At 45.6% G+C, this 27,364-nt stretch overlaps 1 protein-coding gene across 11 annotated transcripts in view; it reads right to left on the bottom strand.

The window, feature by feature from the left end:
• The window catches only part of znf618 (zinc finger protein 618), a 144,116-nt gene that overhangs the window by 33,192 nt on the left and 83,560 nt on the right, over positions 1 to 27,364 (bottom strand). For 8 of the 11 annotated variants that reach the window (XM_038782378.1, XM_038782382.1, XM_038782384.1 and 5 more), the window contains 3 exons: positions 11,402 to 11,488; positions 7,081 to 7,158; positions 6,550 to 6,594 (listed from right to left, as the gene is read on the bottom strand). In XM_038782378.1, coding sequence (XP_038638306.1) covers positions 6,550 to 6,594; positions 7,081 to 7,158; positions 11,402 to 11,488 — 210 coding nt within the window. Of the gene's footprint in view, positions 1 to 4,132; positions 4,164 to 6,549; positions 6,595 to 7,080; positions 7,159 to 11,401; positions 11,489 to 27,364 lie in introns of those variants that run through there. The other 3 variants (XM_038782383.1, XM_038782389.1, XM_038782390.1) reach the window with 2 other exon arrangements.

The following is a 27,364-nucleotide window of genomic DNA, read 5'->3' as shown; positions in this document are numbered from 1 at the left end:
TTCTAAAATCCAACTGCTGTCTTCAACTGATACAGGTATCAGTAAGGATGAACTACAATTTCAACTGCAGTAATACTGCCAAATTGACACACAACTCAATTGAGCAACTTAAATGAGAGAAAAAAAAGCTTGAAATAAACAGTATTAATTTAAATTCTAGGTGCAGGAATGGTAAATAAAATAAAAAACCCTTTTTAACATGAGGATTTAAAAAAAACCCGATGCAGGCTAACAACAATCAAAATAACGAAACCAACAAAATTTAACAACAATAAAACAGAAAATTCAGATTAATGGCCTTGCATCACTGATTTTCTCCATAGGTGATGCCAAACCTGCTGGGTTTTTCCAGCATTTTCTGTTTTTATTTCAGATTTCTAGCTTCCGTAGTACTTTGCTTTTACGTTAAAATTAACAAGCCAAGGGGGGAGGGAGGTGACTATGAAGGGAGCGCCAAAGGGCAGGTGAGAAACAGAGGGGGCGTAGGGTAGGGGAGGGTAGCAGGTAGAGCGCTAGCTGCAGTGGACAACATGTGGAGATAGTGGGGGGAGGGGGGGAAATACATGATGGTCAACGGGACCCTGCAAGAGGCCACGTTAATCTTTGTAAATACATACGCCCCCAACTTTGATGATGCAGAATTTGTCAAAAAAAAGATAAATGTATGGTGCAAGAATTAAATGCCATTATGGAGCAGATTGGGGTGGTGGTGGTGGTGGTGGTGGGGGTGGGGGGGGGGGGGGTTGTTTGAAGACCTGTGGAGGTTCTATCACCCAAGAGAAAAATAATTCTCCTTCTTCTCCCATGTACAGAAGGCCTGTTCAGATATAGACTTTTTTGTCACAGGGAAAGGGTGGATTCAGGGGCAACAAAGGCAGAATACTCCATGATTGCAATTTACGACCATGCGCCACATTACATGGATGTGAAGTTGGAGAAGGGCTGGGCTCAATGCCCCCATGGAGTCTGGACACAGTTTTCTTCACCGATAAGGAATTCTGTACAAAGATATCCCAAGCTGGTTTAGCTATGGGCTGGTTTAGCTCACTCGGCTAAATCGCTGGCTTTTAAAGCAGACCAAGTAGGCCAGCAACACGGTTCGATTCCCGTACCAGCCTCCCCGGACAGGCGCCGGAATGTGGCGACTAGGGGCTTTTCACAGTAACTTCATTGAAGCCTACTCGTGACAATAAGCGATTTTCATTTTCATCAACGATTATGTAACCTGCAAACAGAACTGGGAGGTCTCACGTTATAGGATGCACTGAAGGTGGTGATCATGGGCGAAATCAGGGCTAATAGGGCCCTTAGGGACAAGAAAGAAAGAGCAGCCAAGGCAGCAGTTAATCGACTCCACACAGGAGGTGGGTTGGCGGTACTGCACGGCCCCAACTGTGGAACTGCTGACGGAGGGGAAAAAGCTCTTGCAGCACAGTAGCACAAGTGGATAGCACTGTGGCTTCACAGCCCCACAGGTTAGTTTCCCAGCTGGGTCACTGTCTGTGCCGAGTCTGAATGTTCTCCTCATGTCTGCGTGGGTTTCCTCCGGGTGCTCCGGTTTCCTCCCACAGTCCAAAGGTGTGCAGGTTAGGTGGATTAGCCATGATAAAGTTGCCCTTAGTGACCAAAAAATGTTAGTAGGGGTTATTGGCTTACAGGGATAGGGTGAAAGTGGGCTCTGGTGGATCGGTGCAGACTCGATGGGCCGAATGGCCTCCTTCTGCACTGTATGTTCCATGTCCATGTTCAGCTGTAGATGGAATTTGATCTGCTCTCCACAAAGGAGGTAGTCCACCAGAAGCACCACGAGAGCTGGGCGAAATCATGGGTGGAATGCATTAATTTCATGGTCAGGGAAAGCATGAGGACCGGTTTCCGGTAGACATTTACAAAAGATTTGAAGCAGCGCTGGCCCCGCACTTGCGGGAGATGTTCAACAACTCACCGTCAAAGGGGCCCTGCTGCCCACGCTGGCCCAGGCCTCGATGTTATTGATTGCCAAAAAGGACACAAGACCCTTAAACACTGATGCAAAAGTCCTAGCGAAAGCACTGACGAGGCACCTGGAGGGCTGCCTGCCAGAAGTGACCGCGGAAGATCAGACCCATTTTGTCAAGGGCAGGCAACTAACAGTAAACATTAGATGCCTGGTGAATGCAATAATGACCCCCATCCAGAGAGGGGACACCAGAGGTGATGTTCTTCCTGGACGCTGAAAAAAACCTTTGATCGAGTAGAAAAGGAGGGACCTCATGGAGGTACTTTAATGGTTTGGGTTTGGAGCAGGGTTCACTGCCTGGGTGAAGCTCCAGTACAGCATTCCTATGACGTGCGTATGAATGAACGTCACCAGATCCAAATACCTTCGGCTTCACAGAGGAACGAGGGGGGGGGGGGGGGGGTGGGGGGGGGGAATACATGTCACATTTGGGACGTGAGGGAGGACAGAGGAACAAAGAGTGAAAGACATGTACGCAGACAATAGACTAGTGACCCTGGGTAAACTCTCAGGCTCCAACTCTCGAAAGGGAACAAGCTCAGATATCTGCAGCTGTGCAACTTTCACTATAAGGAGACAAAACGTTCCCCCAGAGACCTAGGCACACATTTGGACACAGTGGTAAGACTTGACTGGCTAGGGGACAATTAACATGGCGACATCAATGGGTGACTCATAGAAAAGGTCAGGACCCCATTGGTAGAGACCCGATGGAAATTGGAGGAGGAACAAGCATGGAGATGGGGAGGACTCCGGCTGCACAGGATTGACTTCACCATGGTGGTGCATAGAGCGTACCTTACTAAGACACATATGAGCAGGTCCTTCACGGAGGCGGAGCATAGGTGCGAACGGTGTCTGGGGGGGCCTGGCCAACCACACTCACATATTTTGGTTCTGCCCAGACTGAGTGCTGAGTGGCCTTTTTCAAGGCATGTTCAGGATGGTGGGGGTTGGAGCCATGCCCATCTGAGGTGGCATTTGGGTGTCAGAGCATCTTGAGCTCTGAATAGGGAAGGGGGCAATGCCCTGGCCTTCTCCTCGCTGATCACCAGCTGGAGAGTTCTGCTAGGCTGCAGTCGGCAGTGCCAACCGGGGCCTCAGAGTGGCTCTCAGACCTGGCCGAGTTCTTGAATCTGAAAAAAATAAAATTCCATGGCATGTGTAAGAAGTTCACAAACCTCTTTTCAGACCTGTCCTCACCCAGTAATTAACTAGGGGCAGGGGCAGGGCGCACCGCCTGGAAGAAAGGCTCTCGTATAGCAGAGAAGGAAAAGGGAGGAAGTCCATTCACAGGAGAGGACACGGATCCTTTAATCACCTGCCAAACTGGGAAGGCAGACCATCCTAAACCCCCTCGAGATGATGGGGAGAGAGAGAGAGAGAGAGAGAGAGAGAGAAAAAGAGGGAAAGAGAGGGAGAACCTTTTCAACTGCACAATAAATGATTAAGGAACTGCTAGATGTCGACAAATAGACCAAATTAATGGCCAGAAGTTTCTGGCCGTTCACGCTAGCAGGATCCTCTCCCGCCCACGGCGCACCCCACTTTGAATTTCTCGGTAGTGGGAGCTCATTCAGCGGGAAACCCTGCTGACAAGGACAAGCCCAGAAGAACCTGTGGAAAATCCTGCCCAATCTATCAGCAGGATTATAAAAATAAAACTGCAGCAGTTTAAATGAGCAAAAAATTAACACCGAAACATTCTGAATCTGGGCAGCATAGTGGTTAGCAATGGTTAGCACAGCTGCCTCACAGCGTTGAGGACCCAGGTTCGATCCCGGCCCCGGATCACTGTCTGTGTGGAGTTCGCACATTCTCCCCGTGTTAGTATGAATTTCACCCCCACAGATGTGCAGGGTAGGTAAATTGGCCATGCTAAATTGCCCCTTGATTGGGGAAAAAAGGAAACATTCTGAATAATGTTACCCTGATGTAACAGACCTGTTATTCAACAAGAGCTGGATAGTTTGGTCTCATCCAGAGCTGGTTCAATTACAGTCAAACCTCAATGCTTGATACACTACATTACCCTGAGATATGTTGGATAGAAACAGATACTTCTTTACCCCGTGACATAAAAGGTTTATTGTAATGGTGCAACTAGCACTGTTCGTTAATAATAATACATACTTGGGGGTAATTCCATTGTGCCCCATTCGAAATTCACATATTTGGCTTCTTAAAAAAAATGCAAGAGGTTATACTGTAAAGCATTTTACCTGTTTGGAACTGTTAACAAAACTATAAATTTCAAAACTAGACAGTCTTCCAGCCACGCCACAGCATGAAATCATTTAGTTACAGGAAGAGATAATAAAAAGCAAGAATGTTACAACAAATAGCTACTATAAATAATATAGCACTGGATATAGAACTGGAGAAGAGCAACAATTTTATTAACAGGTTATTCTATGAATTCAAGGCAACTTTGCCCTTACCCAGCTAAACAAATTCAAAACAAAATCTTAAATTGTTCTCTTCATTCCGGGAATCATGTATAATCGCTGTAGATTTCTAAGTCCAAAAGGATCGAGTGCACATCTACAAAATATATTTGTCAACCTGCAAACCCTCAAAATTAATTTGGTACTGACCATTTTTTGAAGCAAAATATTATCTGTACCTCTCAAGTTCATGTGTAGATATCGACTCACTAAACTGAACTGATGTAGCAGAAAATTCCTTCAGGTTCCTTTGGGTTTTACAAGGTGGTTGGGGGGGGGGGGGGGGGAGGGGGGGGGGGGGAGAGAATCTAATGTCTGTGCATACTTATAACCAATGTTTCACATTATTAATTTATTTGTCGGCACTGACAATGAAAATAGTAAATCTATGTTTGTCTTTTTTTTAATGTATCTTCCATCCTTCAGCCGTGCCACCATTATTGAGTGGATGTGGCAAGTATGTGGCCCGATTGCAAAAGCAATTCCTGTTATAATGCTTTACAAAGAAATTCATAATGGAATATATATTAAAATAAGGAATGTTACATTTTGAAACAGAAAATTTGTTCTGTGTATTGTTCCTTCCCTTGAAAACTTCTTCATCAGTGGAGCGTATTTGGTTCTGATCACTCTCGTGTGAAAATTCACAGAAGAGTGACTAGTTGCCAAGGAATACAGAAGGGTTTAAGCCAGGGGTGGGCAAACTTTTCCTTGCAAGGGCCACATTCAGAAATTCACAATTTTAAAGGGCCGCATAGTATATTAAGTAAAATAATTACTTCACCCGGTTATGATTCTGGGCGCCTCATATAGAACATAGAACAGTACAGCACAGAACAGGCCCTTCGGCCCTCGACGTTGTGCCGAGCAATGATCACCCTACTCAAGTCAACGTATCCACCCTATACCAGTAAGTAACCCAACAGCCCTCCCATTAACCTTAAAAAATTTTTTTTAAAAAAAATAAAAAATTTAAAAAATTTTTTTTTTTTTTTTTTTAATGACTTGGTGGGCCGCATAAAGACCTTTGGCGGGCCGCATGCGGCCCGCGGGCCGTAGTTTGCCCACCCCTGGTTTAAGCTAAGACAAGTCAGCTAAACATACTTCCTGCTTTGAAAATAGACTGCGGAAAAGTTATTTTTAGTTTGCAGTTTTTATTGCACTAAATATTTGTGTATAGCCCGTATCTTTGTTTAATTCCTCTCTCTATATACACAACTTGCCCTTCATTCAAAAGGTCTTGAGTTATGTGAAGTGGCTTTCAGGGATAGCAAACTGTATTAAAAATTGGCTATAAAGGAAGTAAACAAAGAATGTTTAAAATTCAATTGTTAGACAGTAGTTAGAAGCAGACTGTTTCCAGTAATTGAGGACTCTAAAGCAAGGGGCCAGATACAAGATTAAACATAAGAGATTTAAAACAGAGTGCAGAAGTTAGGCTGTGTTCCATTTCCAGATTGAGTAGTTGAATCTGAAGCTACAGCAATATTTAAGGTTGAATTTGATAGGTGAATAGAGAAAAAAAAAGTGAAATGAATATTAAACCAAATGTGATTAGAGTTATTCGCTCATGTGACATGAACTGGTTAGGTTTTATGGCCAGTCTGTGTGTCGTAGACTTGTGTACATTTCTTTCGAGGAACTTCTGGCTTTTACTTGATTTCAGTCTTGTTATTTAGTGCAGCAGACTTTGCCTTTGGTTTTCTCTCATTGCCCAAATGTATCCCTTGTACTCTCTTCCACATTCTTCCTAATACTCTTTTAAAATCTCATAGGTCTCATTATTAATATATCTGGTTAACCAAATTCTGCTTTAAAATAAACAGTTAAGTTCAAAGCACAGTTTTACGCTTGCAAATGTTATCTTTTCTGATGCTCTTGAAATGAAAATCGCTTCTTGTCACAAGTAGGCTTCAAATGAAGTTACTGTGAAAAGCCCCTAGTCGCCACATTCCGGCCTTAAACACAGCATGTAAGTGAGCTGACCCTGACCTTATAATAGAGAGCAGCCGATACAGTACCTTCTCCATTAATCCATATTGTCAGGCATTCGTGTGTAGTGGCAAAACAATATTATTAAGATATAGTGCTTGGAGTACTTACTTGTCTGTGGGGAGCTTTCAGCTGACGGAGAGGAAGTTTCATTTTCTGTGAAAAGGAAAACATTTAAAAAATATTCTAAATTCACTCTGACCATAAATAATATGGCTAATTATTTATTACACCAAACTATATTTAAAAACATTTGGAAGATGAACTGCTGAATAACATCTACTTGGTCAAATACCATACATGTAGAACAGAACAATAAATGTATTGCAGTATGCCATTTTGAAGCAGTCTGGCTGATGGATATCAAAGCTACACTATTACTATAGTTAACCCTTTGAGTACTATAGGAGAACCTTTGCTTCAAAATGAGTAATAGGTTACAACATTTTGATTTTATTCAACAAACATTGTAAATGAAGAAATGCTGTCAGGTTCCATAGATTCCTCTAATAGTTTACGATTTGATTGCCATAGCTTTCAAGATGTTAGATGACAAAGCTTGTGCACGTTTGGAAAGTGTAAAGAAAAATGTCACTACTCAAAGGGTTAAACCAATAAATGCTTAAAAAAATAAACATGTACCTAGGTGTGCTCTCACATGTGCCCGGAAACAGCTGTAGTACTTGTACTTCTTCCCACAGGCACCACATATATAGGCCCCTGAAACAAAGAAGGAGTCAGACTATATGCAGTGGCTGTTCACTGTTCAGGTAAGAAATAATTTTCTCTTTAAAAAAAAGGCCAAGTTGCAAGAGTTTCATTTATTGTGAAAAATATCAGCCACTAATTTCATTAAGTACCTTCCAGTTATCTTAAGTCATGTACACTGCTTCTTACTGGGCACATTTTTTCCTTTCCTGATGCAAACGGATTCACAGTACCAAAGTGATAGAAAAAAACAAAATACGCATTATGGCTGCAGATACAGCATAATGCTGCAGTAAAGATGCATGCCAATTCAATAAAAACAAGCAGTGCAGTTTGCTGGCTGTAATGCTGTTTTGTGCAGCAATGAATGGGGACCAGTTTCTTTCCCAACTGTACCATATGATTTATTTCTATACCTCTTTTTCTACTATAGCATGGTCCTGTCCTTTGGATTTAAAAGCTCCTTTCAACTTTGCGAAAATGTGTTAAAAACATATCAAATTGTGTGCCGAATATCATGAAAGAAACAGGTCTACTTTACAGGAGTAAAAAGAAGTAAAAATAGCAAATGCTTGAAATGAACAAAAAGAAACAGATAATGGTGGAAACACAGCAGGCCAGCCAATATCTACAAAAGAGAATAGATCCACTTTGTGTGTCACCTTCATCTGAACAGAAAATTAGCAAGTATTTAAATAGAATCAGAACAAAGGTGAAAAAAAGGAAATATGGTGGAGTAACCAGCAGACATTTAGATGGTCGAGATAATCCTTAAAACAGATGATGTCATAAAGGGCAATGAAAGGAATTAGCTGCACAAGAGAGACAAAGAGCATATGACTAGCATAGCAATGAGAAGTAGAAGAGAAGAGGGGAGGGAAGAGCACGAGGGAATGGAAAGCTGACAAAATAGCTGGATTCAACAGCCCAAAGAAGAATCAGTTCAAGTACCAATATTTCTCCCGACCCTCAGTACTAATAATAACCATCTTACATTGCCAGTTACCGCTACATGAACTATGCCAGCTATAGTTAACAATTTTAATTATTCAAAACTATGTTAATTTCAAAGGGCTACAATGTTATTCCTTGAGCTTGTACAGAGCTTCAACGGAACAGTGCAAAGGCCGAAGATGAAAAGGCAAGACAATGAGCAGGGCTGGGAATTCAGGTTGAAAGAGATTGGGGGATTTGGGATTATACTTGCAATTAGAATGGAAACGTTTGGAAAAGTGCTTACCTAACATATGCTCAGTTTTCTCAGGTGTGCAGACACCGCACCATAAGCAGTGAATAAATGTATTAGGATTGGAAGTACATTCTTTAGTTCAGGAACTATCTCTAATCTAGTGCACAATGTTTAAAGGTGCACTCTGTTTCACATTGGAGAGTTCAAAAAAAATTAGAGGGAAGAGAGAGGGGAAGAAAAAAGGGTTGGCACTGGAGTCCTTTTCTCTCTGCACAATGGCAAATAATAAATCTACATCTTTGGTATTGGACCATTATTCAGGCTTTCGAACTGCACCTGGTATTGTCTAGCTTCATTTTAAACTGGATTCACTTCTGGCGGTCTCAGTTTCCATTATGTATTAAATTTAATTTTATTAATCTTCAGTCAATTATCTGTTGTAAAGATAACATCTTCCATCTAGACATGTCCTGCTTTACTTTTACTTTAAAGCATCTTACATGTCACACTTCTCATGTCTTTGATCACTTGTTCCTCCTTTCCCTCTGTTCTCGTCCCCTTTTTTTTGCGAGAATGAAGAGTTTTACCTTAAACTGCATCTGATCTTTCTCCAAAGATGCTGACTGTTGTCACAGTAACCATAATCCTAGGAATTGGCCCAGTAAACTGCATCAATTCAGCAAAGGCCCTTCTTAGTTTATTGTACCAGTGCTATGCCTCAGAGAAATAAATCCATAACTGCAATATGCTGAATGAAAAAACGACTCATTAGTGCTCAAATGCCAATTATTAAAATTTGAACCCTCCCCTAAATATCAGGCATTATTTATGCATTCCTCATTAAGAAATTTAAAAAATATCCTGCAAAGAGGGCTTTAACTTCTGTACAAATAGCAGCCACGCTGTTGTGCTACTAATTGAGTGTTAATGGTTATTGGAGCAAAGCAACTTCTATTGTGGGAGTTAACTTTTCAACAATAGATATATTTAACCTTTGAGGAATATACCAGCATTTCTACACCAAATAAAAACGTACAAAATTAGTTCTTGTTCAGAAATGTTCTACACTTCCAACGGTTTCTTCATAATGGTAATTTGTTAGCTATTATATAAATTTTGTATAATTATGGAGCACGGGTTTTAAAAAGTGGCATAGGGTGTTTGGTACTCAGAGGGTTAACTATCCATCGTCATACTGTGACCAAGTTCTTTCAGGCTGAAATATGTGAATTATTTTTCTCGAAAAATATTAGCACCAAAATTCCTGGTCAGAAGACTGACCAAAGTTAAAACTGTTCAACACAAACTTAATGCATTCTTCTATTAAATTCTTCAAAGAGGGTAATTACAGAAAGATGTCAGCATTACACCGATGAGATCAATATCGGGCATTACCGTCAGAACAGTCAGGATGCAGCAGAAAAGATTGTTTAGAGTCATATCTGAATTAAGATTTTGAACTCATCTAGGACTTGAACATGTTAAAACACGCCATTTATAAGCAATTTTCTGCTTAAAAATTCTTGTTATTTTCAGTAGAAACAGTCATGAATCAATCCCCCTAATTTTTGAAATATATCTAGATTATGCTCCCTTTGAAATCTCACCTTTGAACTCTTTCCTTTGATTAGGATGGCAGATGATAGTGCTGTAGACCTTCTCATAAACCTAACACCAATTTTGCTCTATGTTCATTGAACATGTGTTGTGCAGGAAAGTGGTTTATCCTTTAAAACTAACTATACAGGCAGTATACTCAACTGCCAGACTGAGAAGTTAATAAATTCAGAAGCATGACTGGTGCAACACTTGTATGAAACCAACATCACAAAATAATACATTGATCATAGATCCCAACCTGGGTCTCATTTGATTTCCACACAACCAATTCCAACAGGACACACTAAAAAGGTGTTCAGAAGCAGAAAAACTGTCTTGATTCTCCCACTCCATCAACATAAGCCCAGAGGTGGTCAAATTCAAACCCTGCCTACCAACGGTTAGTTGAAACCAGCTAACTAAACACAGACTTGAGATTGAACTTGGGACATTCTTATTTCACATGACCCAGCTATTCACAAAATAGGCTCACACAGTGTTAAGTTTGGTTCAGAAATTATTCAACAAAGAACAAGGAACTGTCCAGTGCCCTGGCCAAACTTGCAATTCGGCTCACTGCTACTTGTGAAATCTTGCTGTGTCCAAAGTGGCTACCCCATTTATTTGCATAACACTCAATTGCACTTCAAAATTAAATGATCACACATGAAACATTTCTGAGAAACAAAGTGCTATAAGAATGCAAATTATTTTTAGTTTAATAGGAAGCGCTTGACACCATTCAATAATATGCTAAGCCAGAGTTACCATTTAAAGAATCTATGAATATGAATTATAGTTCCCTCATACATGTGATTGAATCACCAAGAAGTTTCCAGTACAGTACTGTAGCGAAACTAAATACTGCTGTACTCTGGTAGTTTCTGGTCTACTCGGAATTTCTAGTCTACATTGAATTTCTATTCACTTCTAGAATCATTAGCCTATAGTTCCTCAGCACATATTTGCTATTTTGACTAAACAATACAAATGTCACCAAGAAAACAGGGTAAGTAGATAAGTAATCTTGCATTCATGTCATTAGAAAGTACATAACAGTCTTATTTTTATAGGCCACAAAGAAAACACTGCAGGCTAAAAGGTTGCTTTAAAATATTGCACAGCAAATTGGGCACTTAATTATGAATGATTTATCAAAACTATTATATACAGAATGACAAAATACTAACTTGTTATGGTGTTGTAAAAGGATTAGTATTCATTTCATTTTACATATTTACACCATAAGCAACATTTTTCTTTCAAATCACTCAAATAATGAATGAGTAACAGATTAAAATATTTCGTTCACAATAAAGAAACTATCCTAATTATGGCAAAACGGTATATTCTTTGAATATCGCAAACTTTTTTTAAAATGCAGGACCAACCAGTTGCGCTCTTGTAGACGCAAAATTACATGAATTGCAGCTTAGTAATAAGAAAATTTGGATTTTTGTGACTCACTTAGTGAAGCCTGCTGCTGTGGTTTCCACTCCATATTCTCTTCTCTGTCATTCACTTGGTTTGGTTTCTCCGGCGGCTCATCAAATTCTGATGGAAGTAATAAAGAAATCAATGTCCGAGACTTGGTTGCAATAATGTAAAATTGACTCCAGTAACTCCAAATCAAAGTGTGTTGGGCAAATCTATTTGAGATTTTTGCAGTTGTAACTAGTAGGAGCGATAATGGGGATGGGGGAAGAAGAGAGAGAATAAAAGAGGGGCAAACCCAGCGAATGTAATGCATTTGGATTTTCAGAAGCTATTCCATTAGTAATTGCATAAAAGTCTGTTACACAAGATTTGTGCTCACAAGATTGGAGATAATGTCACAGATCTGACCACGGCCTCCTGAGAAATGTGCAAAGCAGCAGCTCGGGAGCCCTTTCTGTCCAGTGCAGTAATGCCAGGAAAGTGAAGCCAGGCCCCCTTTTCATATCACTTTTTGCAGTAAACTGCTGAGTTTCAAGGACGCAGCCACTTTGACAAGAGAGTAAGTAAATGCATACGGTAAGTGGGTTGGGGGAGGGGTTAGGTGGCATGGCCAGTCAAGGGCTCAAGTAGTCAGGTGTGGGGTGGTAAATCAAATGGTGGGGGTGAACATTGCTGTGGATTCTGGAGTGCTTTGACAGTCCTCCTGATTTACTTAGAGCTACCCTGGTTTTATACACACTATGAAACCTCTAAAGTAAATCCATATAAAAACTAGGATTTTTATAGGTAAGTACAGATACTGCAAGACCTGCTGAGATTTTCCAGCATTTCTCTTTTGGTTTCAGATTCCAGCATCCCCAATAATTTGCTTTTATTAATAAAAGGGTCATGTTTGGAACAACGGGGCATAATTAACTAGTAGAGTGCAAAAAGAATTGTGCTTGGTTCTCAGCTGTTGAGTTAGGGAGATTGAGTGGGAGGAAAATAAAGTAAAATGGCAGATATGTGAACAAAAAGGAGAAAAAGTATTTTTTCTTCCCTCCTTCCACAATTTTCCTACTTTCCCTGCTGTCACCCCTACTGCATGCCAATTCTCAGGAACCACCAAGGTGCTTTCCCTAATTAATAATCAGTCAGATAGAAAACTGAAATGAAAGCATCTTTGGGGGTTGTATTAATTCTTATTGATACAGTTGATAGGATTAAATTTGGATTTCTTGACCTGTATAAACCTTTCCCGAACTTTATTTTCATTGTTCTCAATGCTGACACATTGGATACACTGATTCTTGATTTAAATTTTGTGAACTTATACCCTTTTTCAGTAACAAAAATTTCATCAACCACAAAATAGTGATGTAGCCGTTATCGTATTCTTATGAGGTTCTTTTGATGAACAACCATAACTGCTGTCAAATTAAGTGTGTGCCCATCGGACATAGAAAACTATTTGTCATACAAAAATATACTTGTGTAAACTGCACATAAGTAGCAAAACTCTCCACAAGTGATAATTTGAAACAACGCTACGTAATGTTGTAGGGTAAAGAAGTTATCACTGGTATTGATGGCCAAGAAAAGAATGTAACTGCATAAGAAACTTCTTGCTCACAATAGATGCATCACAGTTCGTTAATAACTGAAGTAGCTAGTTGTGAAATCTGAGATGTCATATTGAAACAATAAATTCCAAATATTTTTGGTCACCTGCATAACTGACAAGCTTGGAGTTCACCAATGTTTTAAGATCTCCAATCCAAGTTACTGATAAATCCAGGGCATCCCAAGCAAAATTGTGTCTGGACATGAAATACAGGTGCGTGTTCTCACATTTTGCCACCAATAAACAACGCGCAGTAATTTTCATCCCAGGTTCACATTCCTTATCATCAACATGTGAAGATTAGCAATGAGTTTGGTAATTTTCCCTTTCCTCAAACAACGATTTGGCAAAGTACTATATAAATTATCTGTTGTGGTATTCTCCCAAATCAAATTGTGGTCAAAATTTCCATTACTGACTTCCGGTGGCGGCGATGTTCGAGTGAGCCGCACATTCGGTGGGCTCTCACTCCGGCGGGGCTGAACAGCTGATTCCCCGCGATAGCGGGACCACGGGGGCGGCAAAAAGGCTGCCGGAAAAGAAGAGGAGAGCAGGCTGCAGCAGATGGAAGTGTGGGAGGCCAGCAGGTGAGGAAGAAAGAGAGAGAGAGAGACGGAGGCAAGGAGGAAGCTGACCTGAAGGGTAAGATGGCGGACCCACGGACCTTCCTTCCTCCAGGACAAAGAAAAAAAGTTTGGAGTTGCTGAGGAGGGACAGATTGGACCCACTTCAGATGCCCAGGAGGTAAAATTTAAGGAGCTGGGCGAAGGAAAGCGGCAGCGAAGGCGCTGAGGAGCGGGCTGCGGCACATGGAACAGCGGGATTCCAGAAGGCAGAAGAAGAAGGAGAAAAAGGGACAGAGACAAGGACCTGAAGAAAATTACCTGGGACCTAAGATGGCGGACACACGGACCCCGGACTCAGCAATCCAGCTGGCGCTGGATAACATGCTCCAGGTAATGAAGTCCAGTTTTGAAGCGCTGAAGCGGGACAGCTTGGACCCAATCCAGAAAGCGGTGGATCAGCTGAACCAGAGGCTGGACTCCCAGGATGTTAAAGTTAAGGAGCTGGGAGAGGCGGTGGAGGAGCAGGCGGATGTGCAAACGGTTGCAGCGCTAGAAGTGGACGGCCTGAAAGAGCGGCAGAGAAGACTGCTGGACAGAGTGGAGGAGCTGGAGAATAGAGTCCGCAGGAACAATCTGAGGATGGTCGGCCTCCCGGAGGGGGCTGATGCTGCAGCGTTTGTAGCAGACCTGCTGAAGCAGCTGATGGGGGCCGAAGCCTTTCCGCGACCGCTGGAGCTGGAGGGGGCACACAGAGTGCAGGCAAGGCAGGGGCGGCCGGGCGGACCCCCCCGCCCGATGGTGATTAGGTTCCACAGGTTCGTGGACAAGGAGCGGGTGCTGAAGTGGGCAAAGAGCGCCAGGAGCAGCACGTGGACAACAGTGATCTCCGCATTTATCAGGACCTAAGCCAGGAGGTGGCTCGGCGGCGAGCAGCCTTTAAGAATGTCAAGGAGGTGCTGTTAAAGAAGCACGTGAAGTTTGGTCTGCTGTTCCCAGCTCGGCTATGGGTCACGCACCATGGTCAACACCACTACTTCTCCGAACCCGAAGAAGCGATGGATTTTGTGAGGGACCTGGGGCTGGTCCCGAAAGGAGGCCCCAAGGACACGAGTTAGGGCCCGAGGATTTCTGGAATGTGCCTGGACTGCTGGTCAACGGTTTGCTGGGCCAAGGGGGCCAAGCGGAACATTTGAGACTCTTTCCTTTGTTCATGGACATTTATGTGCTTTTTCTCTTTTTTCTGTGGTTTTTTCTTTTTTTTCCTGTTTGGGCTGGTTTGTGCTTTTCGTGCAGCTCGCGGAAGACACTGGAGCCGGCTTGCCCCAGTGGGTGGGGAGGAGGACGGGGACCAGGCTGATCACCTGGAACGTCAAGGGACTGAATGGGCCGGTTAAGAGGGTGCGGGTGTTCGCGCACTTGCGGGCCCTGAGGGCGGACGTAATTATGATGCAGGAGACACATCTGAAAGTGTCAGACCAGACCAGGATAAGGAAGGGCTGGATTAGCCAGGTCTTCCACTCGGACTTGGACTCGAAGTCCAGAAGGGTGGCAATCATGATCAACAAGCGCGTGCAATTTGAGGCAGAGGGCATATCCGCAGACAGGGGGGGCAGATACCTGATGGTACGGGGCAGACTGGAGGGGAGAAGAGTGGTGCTGGTGAATATATATGCCCCGAACTGGGATGACGTGGACTTCATTAAAAGAGTGCTGGGGAAGATCCCGGACTTGGATTCTCGCAGGCTAATAATGGGAGGGGACTTTAACATGGTCCTTGACCCGACTTTGGATCGGTCGTGTCCCAGAACGGGTAGACTCTCAGCAATGGCAAGGGAACTGAAAGGGTTTATGAAGCAAATGGGGGCAGTGGACCCCTGGAGAGAGGGACAGCCAACAGGAAGGGGCTACTCGTTTTACTCGCACGTCCATAAAGTATATTCCAGGATAGATTTCTTTGTACTAAGCAGGGACTGTATGGGGGAGGTAAAGAACACGGAATACTCAGCAATTACCATTTCAGACCATGCCCTGCATTGGGTGGACCTGCAGTTTGGGGGAGCAAGCTATCAACGCCCGCAATGGAGGCTAGATGTGGGACTGCTGTCGGAGGAGGGGATCTGCGAGAGGCTTCGGAAATGTATAAAAAATTACCTGCAGGTGAATGACACTGGGGAGGTCTCAGCGGCGACCGTGTGGGAGGCGCTAAAGGCAGTAGTGCGGGGGGAGCTGATTTCAATTGGGGCCTACAGAGCCAAGGCAGACCGGGCAGAGATGGATAGATTGGTCAGGGAAATGGGTCGGATAGATGAAGAGCACGCGGAGTGCCCGGGGGAGGTTTTACTCAGGGAGAGGCAGAGGCTACAGGCGGAACTGGGGGCACTATCCACGAGCAGGGCCGTGGAACAGCTTAGGAAGGCGAGGGGAGTGGTGTACGAGTATGGGGAAAAGGCTAGCAGATTGTTAGCGCAGCAACTCAGGAGGAGGGAGGCGGCCAGGGAAATAGGTAGAGTGAGGGACGAGGGGGGGCGCAAAGTGGAGGATCCGGCAGAATTGAATAGGGTATTCCGGGACTTCTATTATAAGCTGTATACTTCGGAGCCGCCGGAAGAACCGGAGGGGATGAAAAGGTTTCTGGACGGGTTAACATTCCCAACAGTTGTGGGGGGGCGAGTGGAAGAGCTGGGGGCCCCGATTAGAGTAGAGGAGGTATTGGGGGGGCCTAAAGGCCATGCAGTCGGGGAAGTCCCCGGGGCCGGATGGATACCCAGTAGAGTTTTATAGGAAGTTCTCGGAGCTGGTGGGCCCGGTCTTGGCGAAGGTTTTCAATGAGGCAAGGGACAGAGGGAACCTGCCGCCGACAATGTCACAAGCCACCATATCTCTGATATTGAAGCGGGGTAAAGACCCGGAGGTGTGCGGGTCCTACAGGCCAATCTCCCTGATTAATGTAGACGCCAAGCTCCTGGCAAAGGTACTGGCGGGTAGAATGGAGGACTGTGTACCGGAGGTGATTGGGGAGGATCAAACGGGGTTCGTGAAAGGTAGGCAGCTGGCGGCCAATCTGAGGAGATTGCTCAATGTGATAATGATGCCCCCAGCGGGTAGAGAGGTGGAGGTAGTGGTGGCAATGGACGCCGAGAAGGCCTTTGACCAGGTGGAGTGGAACTATCTATGGGAGGTGCTCGGACGGTTTGGGTTCGGGGAGGGATTGGTGGATTGGATCAAATTATTATATCAGGCCCCGAGGGCCAGCGCCAGGACCAACAGAGAAGTGTCGGAGTACTTTAGGTTGTACCGAGGGACCAGGCAGGGCTGCCCGCTCTCCCCGCTGCTGTTTGCGCTGGCCATAGAGCCGCTGGCGATTGCGCTGAGAACCGCAGAGGGTTGGAAGGGGATGGTGAGGGGCGGGGTTGAACACAGGGTTTCTCTTTATGCAGACGACCTGCTCCTGTACGTGTCGGACCCAGTGGCCGGGATGGGAACTATACTGGGAATGCTGAGGGAATTCGGCCAGTTCTCAGGATACAAATTAAATACGGTCAAGAGTGAAATGTTTGTGGTCCAGGCAAGGGGACAGGAGAACAGATTGAGAGGGCTACCGTTTAGGCTAGTTGAGGAAAATTTCCGGTATTTGGGAATCCAGGTGGCACGAGACTGGGGCAGGCTGCATAAGTTAAATTTGGCCAGGGTGGTGGAGCAAATGAAGGGAGAGTTTCGGAGATGGGATGCACTCCCGCTGTCGCTGGCAGGGAGGGTGCAGACTGTAAAGATGACAATCCTCCCTCGATTTTTGTTTATTTTTCAGTGCCTCCCGATCTTTATCCCACAGTCCTTCTTCAAAAGAGTTAACGGGCTGATCATGAGCTTTGTCTGGGCGGGAAAGTCTCCGCGGGTGAAGAAGGCGATGTTGGAGAGGAACCGCAGCGAGGGAGGGCTGGCTTTGCCGAGTCTGGTCAATTATTACTGGGCGGCCAACATCGCTATGATAAGGAAGTGGATGGTGGGTACGGGGTCTATTTGGGAGCGGGTGGAGGCGGCTTCGTGCAGGAGCTCCAGTTTGGAAGCCCTGGTCACGGCTCCTCTACTGTTGCCGCCGGCCAAGTACACCACCAGCCCGGTAGTGGTGGCGACCCTGCGGATATGGGGCCAGTGGAGGAGGCATGTGGGGGAGATGGGGGCGTCTGTCTGGGCGCCAATCTGCGACAACCATCGGTTTGCCCCCGGTAGTATGGATGGGGGGTTCCGAGTATGGCGGCGAGAAGGGTGGGTGATATGTTCCTGGAAGGGAGCTTCGCGAGTTTGAGGAGCTTGGAGGAGAAATTTGGGTTGGTAAGGGGAAATGATTTTAGATACTTACAGTTGCGGGACTTTGTTCGTAGACAGGTCCCATCTTTCCCGCGCCTCCTGCCAATGGGGATCCTCGACAGAATAGTCTCTAGGAGGGAAGAAGGGGAGGGCAGAGTCTCGGGTATATATAAGGTGCTCATGAGGGAGGAAGGGTCCCAGACAGAGGAACTGAAACTTAAATGGGAGGAGGAGATAGGCGGGGAAATGGAGGATGGGCTGTGGGCAGAGGCCCTGAGTAGGGTAAACTCGACCGCGACATGTGCTAGGCTCGGGCTGATCCAATTTAAGGTCGTTCACCGGGCCCATATGACGGTGGCTCGGATGAGCAAATTTTTCGGGATAGAGGACAAATGCGCTAGGACCAGCGAACCATGTTCACATGTTTTGGGCATGCCCAGAGCTGAGGGGGTACTGGGAGGGATTTGCGGGGGTCATGTCCCAGGTGCTAAAAACAAGGGTGGTGATGAGTCCAGGGGTGGCAATTTTTGGGATTTCGGAAGACCCGGGGGTCCAGGGGGAGAAAGAGGCCGATGTGCTGGCCTTTGCTTCCCTGATAGCCCGGCGACGAATATTATTGGCGTGGAGGGACTCAAAGCCCCCGAAGACGGAGTGGTGGCTTGCGGACATGTCGAGTTTCCTGGGGATGGAAAAAATTAAGTTCGCCTTGAGGGGATCTGTGCAGGGGTTCACCTGGAGGTGGCAACCATTTATTGACTTCTTTGCGGGAGAGTGAGCGTCAGCAGGGGGGTGGGGGGAGGGGGGGTAGAGTAGAGTAGGAGGGAAAATATGGCGGGTAGTACCGGTGGGAGGGGAGTGGGCTTGTGCAATATGTTACCATGGAAGTATTGAAAGTACGTGGATGTTTGCACATTTTTGCCTTTTTTGCTTCCTTTCTGATGATGTCTATAACTGTTTATAAAGCCAAAAACTACCTCAATAAAATTGTTTATTAAAAAAAAAAAATTTCCATTACTATAGATTTTTTAAAAGCCCTAGGCCAGCATTTTGGCAATTTTCATTTACCAATGTACCAAAATTCTATAACAATTCAGAACGGAGAGCACGTACTGTATTTCAAGCTTTAAAAATATGCAAACATTTATACTGCACAAATTGGGTAATATTTTCCAGACATAATTTCCCAGCTTCCATCTTGGCTGAACTCTGATGATTTAAACATTTGCCCTACGAGAAGTCAAATTGCAAAATGATCAGAATTTCCAATCCTGATGATATTGCCTAACCTCAGTGTATATGTACAATTGGGACATTTTTCCTTTGAGAAGCTTCCCACTTGGTGACTCTCCTCCTTCCCACATACAAATACAAGTGGCTTGTGGTAGGTTTTCTCCACTGGTTAAAAGTTTTATTTCCCAAAACAATGCGACTAGATTTAGCTATCGGTTACCTCGCCTTTCTTGAAGGTGAAGACTCAAACTGGGCATAACTTTGTACATAAGTGGAGTCGAAAAGACTTTTCTTCTAATTATGTCTTTATTTGCTTTCCACAGCAGCTGCCAACAATCCCATTAGCAAAATCTGAGAAACAACTAATTGCATCAATGAATGCCAGAATTTCACAAATCTCTTTATAACCTTCATTTGAAGGCACATCAATCCACTATGAAACTGGTTGTCTGAAAGTAGATAACAATTTGTGGTTAATTCCTAAAATTTACATTTAAGAGCACGGAATTGGGAGGGTTCTACTCGCTGTCAATACAAAAGACTACAAGAAGGGCATACATACAAGGTGTTCAAAATTATGCAGAAAACAGATATGGTAGTAAAGATGCTCCCTTTCAAAAATCAGTGCATCAAAAATTACAATAATAAGTTAAGGAAACTAACAGATGAAACGTCAAACTAATTTTTTTCTAAAAGAATCAAATGTCAGTAAAAGTTATAACTGCAGGCTTTTTATCCAATAAATGATTATGTCTCATATTATGGAAGCATTGGTTAAATAAAGCTGATACCAGAGTAGAGATTTTTTTAAAACTGGTGCACTACATATTTTGTTCAAAAGTTGGTCCTGTTGAATTATCTTTCATCATTATTACTATTTCTTTTCGCTTTTTCCATTTTATTTGGGTCACCGATGCCGATTGATCACTCTTATCTCCTTCTGCCAGTCACCCATTCTTTTTCCAATTCCACTGTGTTTAGATCTCTCGCCACATTCTTCTTCTCGCAGTCCCATCTCCACCACTCGCTTCAGTCTCTCTGTGCAATTTATGACAATCTTAGTTACTTTCTTCGATGCTTCCACAATCTTCACCAACTCCCTTATGTACTGGCTCCTAATCTTGTCCTTCGTTGTCACTTCACACACCCATCTCAGTATCTGCATTGTATTGGTACCCAGCTGCTGTTCCTCTGCTCTTGATGTTGCCTGGGTTTTAGCACTATATACAAGGTTGGTGTCAGCTATCTTGTAAATATTTCCTTTCAATTTCCGCAATAATACTCCACCGCACTTCTTTCAATTACTCTTGCAAGGATCCCCCTGTTAACCCCCATTTATCGCTTGTTTATTCCCTTTATTTTGGCTTTTATAATTTTTGTACCTGGACAATTAATGGGGTCTACACTTTTAAGGTGGACTTCACCTTTAACTTAAAAAAACATCTGGCAGGATGTGCTGACTGTGACTGGTGCAAACGTTGAACGAGGTTAGGGCAGAAGGAGAGACGTTAAAAGGGATAGAGGAGGCCTTGTCGAGGCAAGAGGATCAGTTTGCCTCGATGGAGGCAGAGTTGTAGATGGTAGCGGAAAACAAAAACCTGAAACTTGATGTGGAGAACCTCGAAAACAGGTCATGGCAGCTAAATCTCAGGTTGGTGGGCCTGCCGGCAGGAGCGGAGGGTTCTAAGCCAATCCAATATTTTTCTGAAATGTTCTTTAAGCTCGTGGGAGGAATTGAAGCATTCTCCCCTCTAGAATTGGATAGAGCACATGTGGCAGTTAGACCAAAACCAACAACAAATGAGCCACCACAAACAGTTATAATTCATAATTGCAAAGGAAAGGGCCTTGGGAGTGGGCAAAAAGGGCTCGACGCATCGATTGCAATGAGCATACGGTTCAAATTTATCAGGATGTTGGGAGTTGAGTTGGCGAAAAGAGCTGCCTTCAACAGGGTGAAGGTGGTGTTTTATGAGAAGGGCATGAGGTTGGGAGCGGTGTACCCGGCATGTTTACAGGCTACAATAAACTCAAAGGGCTACTTCTTCGACCCACTGGAGCAAGCAGAGGCCTTCATCCTAGAGAAGAATTTGGGTCCGTTGTGACGAGACCCATCTTGGGCTTTGTGGTTGAGGACGGTTGTTGTGTGATGTAGATAGGTCACTGTTTTTTACTGGTTTCACTTTTGCTCTGTTGGGGGAAGGTGGGTTTGGATATAGGAGATTTGGTAGGTGTTCCTTGCTTATTCTTAGGGAGAGAGTTTTGTTGGGGTTTGGATACGGTTTGGGAGGGGGGGGAAGTATTAGAGGGTTGTTAATGGACCTTGTTCGGGAGCTGCTTTGCTAGCTACAGGGAGAGGGGAAACTAGCAAAGGGAAGTGGTGGTGGCTATAGTTTTGCATTTGTGTGATATGGGTGTGTGTGTGTGTGGGGAGGGGGAGGTTGGCTACAGCCAGACAGTTTGTGGGCCTTGAAAGGGGGGTGGGGGGAAGATTAGAGATATTGCACTACAGTGCAAATGGCTGACTCGAAGCGGGGGGGGGGGTGTGTGTGTGTGTGTGTGTGTGTGTGTGTGTGTGTGTGTGTGTGTGTGTGTGAAACCCACAACGAGATTGATCACCTGGAGCGTGTGGGGCCTGTAAAGTGAGCAAGGGTTTTCCTATTTAAAAGGACTGGGGACTGATGTGGTGTTCCGACAAGAAACATATCTGCGGGTTCGGGACCAGATCAGGTTGCGGAAGACCTGGGTGAACTAAGTTTTTCATTCAGGGTTTGACAGTAATGGAAATTGGGTAGTGGTGATTCTCATTAGCAAGAGCATTAATTTTCAGGCAGGAGCAGTGGTGCCTGACCCATGGGGTCGATATGTGATTATCATAGGCATGTTGGAGGGGAGGGTTGTGGTGTTGGTGAACATATGCCATGAATTGGAACAATGTCATTTACACGGTTGTTGGCTAACATCCCAGACTGGACACACACCAGCTAATTTTAGTGGGGAGATTTCAATTATGTTTTGAATCCAAACGTAGACTGCTCCAGGTATAAATTGCTGATCCCTTCGGGGATGGCGACAGTGCTCATATCATTTATCGAAGAGACAGGTGCAGTAAATCTCTGGCGGTTTTATGTACCTGGGGGTAAGCAGTTTTCATTTTTTTCATCAGTACACAAGGTATATTCGCGTATCGATTTTTTCGTTATGGTAATACCTTGTTACCTGGGGTGAAGAGTGTGGAGTACTTGGCGGTGATGATTTCCGACCACCGCTACACTTGGTGGACTTAAATTGGGAAGGGTGCCAAGCGCAGCTCATGTTATCAGGGTTGTGTGGGAAATTTCGGGGGTAATTAAGAATTACATTGAATTGAACGAAAATGTGATGGTATGGGAGGCATTAAAAGCGGTGATTGGGAAGAGATCATCTCATACTAGTCATATTTGGGTAGGGTGAACAGACAGACGTGTCAGGAGGTAGAAGATGACATTTTAGGGATAGTGAATATGCAAGTGACCCAACGCCAGAGCTTTTAGCATGTAGGAAGCAGCTGCAAGCGCAGTTTGACCTACTGCCCACAGGTCGGGTGGTGCAACAGCTCCGGTGCACAAGAGGGATGGTCTATGAGCATGGGGAAAAGGCCAGGCGACTGTTTGCTCATCAGCTACTGTGGCAAGAGGCTGCCAGGGAGACTGTTCAGATCCAGGATTTGGGGGTGGGTTGGTCTCTACCCCAGAAAATGTTAATGAGGTGTTTTGTTTCTTTTACGAGGGGCTTTACAGATAGGAGCTACCAGAAGATGAGCAAGAGATGGCTACGTTTTTGGAAGGCCTCAAGTTTCCTCAGGTGGGGGATGAGTTGCGGAAAACATTCGAGGCGCAGCTGGAACTGGACGAGGTGCACAGGGCTTTGGGCGAGATGCAGGCGGGGAAGACGCCGGCCGGGACTTGATGGGTTCCCAGTGGAATTTTACGAGTAGTTCGTGGACCAGCTGGCCCCACTAGTTCGGAGGACGTTTAATGACCTTCCTGAGACATAATGAGAGGAGCATCTCCCTCCTTCTGAAAGGGGACTCTACAGAGTGTGGGTCATATCGCCCAGTCTCTCTGTTTAACACAGACGTGAAATTGTTGGCTAAAATCCTAGTGCTGAGGCTGGAGCACCGTCTCCCGGAAGTAGTGGGGAAAGATCATGTGGGGTTTGTCAGGTGAGGAAAAAAAAACGTTCTTCTAATGTAAGACAACTACTTAATGTAGTTCTTGCGCCAGCAGAGACCTGAACCGGACATAATTGTTTCTCTCGATGCCAGAAAGGTATCTGACAAGAGTCGAATGGAGCTGGTTCGGGAGACGTTTGGGTTTGCATCATGGGTTTGGTTTTTATTTGAAGCGCCGATTGCTAGTGCTCGAATGAACACTTGAACTCGGGGCTGTTTAGGCTGCACATAGGGAAATGACACCAATCATCTATGTTCTGCTGTTGTTAGCGTTTGTGACCGAACCATGAGCAATAACTTTGAGGGTCTCAAAGAAGTGGATGGGAATTGTGAGGGGTGGAGTAGAGCACAAGCTGTCTTTATACGCAGGTGACCTACTACTGTATGTTTGGAATCCAGAGATAGGAGAGATAATGGAGGTATTGCAGTGTTTCAGGTCCTTTTCAGGATATAAATCAAACATTGGGAAGAGTGAATATTTTATAGTTAGTCTACCGAGGGGAGGTGCGGGGTTGAGAGGAATCCCATTTCATCTGGCGAAGAGCAGTTTTTGCTATTTAGGGGTGCAAGTGGCCCGAGACTGGACACAACTCCGCAAATTGAATTTCACACTCCAGGATGAGCAGAGTCAGAGCGGACTTACAAATATGGGATATCATTCCATTATAGTTGGCAGGCTGTGTTCAATCTATTAAGATGAACAACTTGCCACGGTTTGTGTTCTTACTTCTATGCCTCCCTGTTTTTCTGCCAAAGTAGTTTTTCCGGGAAGTGGAGCAATTCATAATGGGCTTTATATGGGCGAGAAAAACACCAAGTCCGGTGAGAGGTCCTACAGAGGGAGAGGGAGAGGCAGGTGTGAGTGAAGGCACTACCAAATTTGTTACATTATTACTAGGCAACCAATGTAGAAAAAGTGCTGGGGTGGGTTGGGGATCAGGTAGTTGGGTACAGATGGAGTCTGGGTCATGTAGAGGAACAGGTATAGAGGCCTTATTAAAGGCATCCTTGCCTTTTCCACCGGCAAAATATTCTGGGAATCCGGATGTAATCACCACGTTAAAAATGGCAACAATTCAGTCAACATTTCAAGCAACGGGCGATGTTAAAGTGGGCCCCAATCTATAAGAGTCATTTATTTGAGCCAGCAAAATTGGATGCTGTATTTAGGAGATGGAAAAATTGGATTAGATATGATATATGTCACGTATACAGAGGTATAGTGAAAAGTATTGTTGTGCGTACAGTCCCGACAGTTCATTCCATACATGAAAACATAGGACATAAGATAGATACACAATGTAAATACATAGACACACACACTGGGTAAAGTACTACTCCGGTGAGAAGATGCATGGAGAGATCAGTTCAGTGCAATTCAGGCTAGTTTATCACACTAGAGGCTGGTTTAGCACACGGGGCTAAATAGCTGGCTTTTAGCTGGCTCGGGTCAGTGGCGCAATGGATAATGCATCTGACTACGGATCAGAAGATTGAAGGTTCGACTCTTGCCTGACTCGCATTTGGGGCAGCACGGTAGCACAGTGGTTAGCACAATTGTTTCACAGCTCCAGGGTCCCAGGTTCGATTCCCGGCTTGGGTCACTGTCTGTGTGGAGTCTGCACGTTCTCCCCATGTCTGCGTGGATTTCCTCCGGGTGCTCTGGTTTCCTCCCACAGTCCAAAGATGTGCAGGTTAGGTGGATTGGCGATGCTAAATTGCTCTTAAGTGTCCAAAAAGCTTAGGTGGGATTACTGGGATAGGGTGGAGGTGTGGGCTTAAGTGGGTGCTCATTCCAAGGGCCGGTGTAGACTCGACGGGCCAAATGGCCTTCTTCGGCACTGTAAATTCTATGATCTATAATCTCTAAAGCAGACCAAGGCAGGCCAGCAGCACGGTTCAATTCCCATACCAGCCTCCCCGAACAGGCGCCGGAATGTGGCGACTAGGGCTTTTCACAGTAACTTCATTTGAAGCCTACTTGTGACAATAGGTGATTTTCATTTCATTTTTCAGAGGGTCCTTCAGAAGCCTGCTAACATAGGGGAAGAAGCTGTTTTGATTCTGTTAGTGTATGTTCTCAGACTTTTGTATCTCCTGCCAGATGGAAGAAGTTAGAAGAGAGAATAACCCGGGTGGGAGGGGTCTTCAATTATGCTGACGGCTTTCCCAAGGCAGCAAGAGGTGTAAACAGAGTCAATGGATGGGAGGCGGGTTCGCGTGTTGGACTGCGTTGCGTCAACGACTCTGTATTTTCTTACGGCCTTGGGCCAAGCAGTTGCCATACTAGGCTATAATGCAGCCAAATAGGATGCTTCCTGTGGTGCATCTGTAGAAAATTGGTAAGAGTCAATGTGGACATGCCAAATTTCCTTATTAGAGGGGGAGGCGGGGGGGGATTTGTTCTTGGAGGGTGTTTCGGATTTGGAAGGAATACAAAAAAAGGCAGAGCTTGGGAGATTGGATAGGTTCAGGTATTTTCAGGTACGTGACTTTGTCAGGCGAGCGCTTATGACCGCCATCCATCTTGCTAGAAAGGATCAACTCGTGGGTGGGATAGAAAGAGGGCAGTACATCTGGGATTTATAGGCAGACTACGGGAGAAGAGCAGGGTTCAGTGAATGAAGGCCAGGTGGGCGGAGGAGCTAGGGCCTATTTTGGAGGAAGGGATATGGAATGAGTCCCTCCATGGAGTAAATGCTGCACAAGGCTAAGCTTGTTACAATTAAGGTTGTGCTTAGGGCACATTCATCGAGGCCAGGATAAGTAGATTCTTCGAGGAGGTCGAAGATAAGTGCGAGTGGTGCTCGAGATGGCTTGCTCACCATACACACGTTCTGGTCCTGCCCCAAAATCGGTGGCTGTTGAAGGTCCTTTTTCTGCACCATATCAGCAACCCAGAAGCTTAACTTAGAACCCCTGTGGGCAGCACGGTAGCATAGTGATTAGCACTATGGCTTCACAGCGGCAAGGTCCAAGGTTCGATTCCCGGCTTGGGTCACTTGTCTGTGCGGAGTCTGCATGTTCTCCCCTTGTCTGCATGGGTTTCCTCCAGATGCACCGGTTTCCTCTCACAAGTCCCGAAAGACATGGGGCGGGATTCTCCGACCCCCGGCGTAAATCCCGCCCGCCCGCCCGCCCCGCGCACCTCGGAGAATGTCCAAGACCGGCGTGACGCAACGGGCCCCAGGGCCGCTCCAATTCTCCGGGCCGGATGGGCCGAAGTCCCATCAACGTGACCACAGGTCACACGCCGGCATAAATCAAACCACCTATTTAACGGCGTCAACCAGTCGTGTCCGGGGGGGGGGGGGGGGGGGGGGGGGGGGGGGGGGGGGGATGTTGGGGAAGGTGTGTGCCAGGGGGTTTGGGGAAGGTGCATGCCGGGGAGGGGGAAGAGTGTCCACCTCGCCATGTGCCAGCTGGCAACAGTCGCGGCCATGCAGCCCATGGCACCTGTCTGCAGGGGCAGGTATGGGCAATGGTGACATGCCATCCATCCCCCCCCCCCCCTCCCCCCACGTACTCTGCAGTCCGTTATGTTTGGTCATCACCCAATGTTGGCCGACATGCTGGCAGCCGCACTTCTATATGTTGCCCTGGGAGAGTTGGAGCATGAGCGTGCCAGGGAGGCGGCGGAGGCTGCCGCAGAGGAGCGTGCCGCAGGGAGGCAGGTGGCAGCCGCCCAGGCTGGAGGGCCACATGCATGACAGGACGAGGTGGTGGTGGTGGTGGTGCCACAGCAATGGAGACGCCCGATGAGGCCTCGCTCGTCGTACCAGGAACTCAAGGACCGGGCATGCAGGAGGAGACTCCGGATGAGCCGGGAAACCGTTGCACACATCTGCCACCTGATGGCACACCTGGCACCGCGTGGCACTGGGGAAAGACACTCTCTCCCCATGGCTGTCAAGGTTACAGTGGCCCTGAACTATGCCATGGGGTCATTCCAGGTGCCGAGTGGGGACCTGTCCGGCATTTTGCAGGCATTGGTGCACCTGTGCAGTGACAGATGCCCTACATGCCATTGCGGACCGCTATATCCAGTTCCCTGTGCACCGGGCCAGGCAGCGGGC

The sequence above is a fragment of the Scyliorhinus canicula genome, chromosome 21 (genome assembly GCF_902713615.1).
Source record: "Scyliorhinus canicula chromosome 21, sScyCan1.1, whole genome shotgun sequence".
In the NCBI taxonomy this organism is placed as follows: Eukaryota; Metazoa; Chordata; class Chondrichthyes; order Carcharhiniformes; family Scyliorhinidae; genus Scyliorhinus; species Scyliorhinus canicula.
Note: the sequence above shows the minus strand (reverse complement) of the source record. Positions and strands in the feature narration are given on the sequence as shown.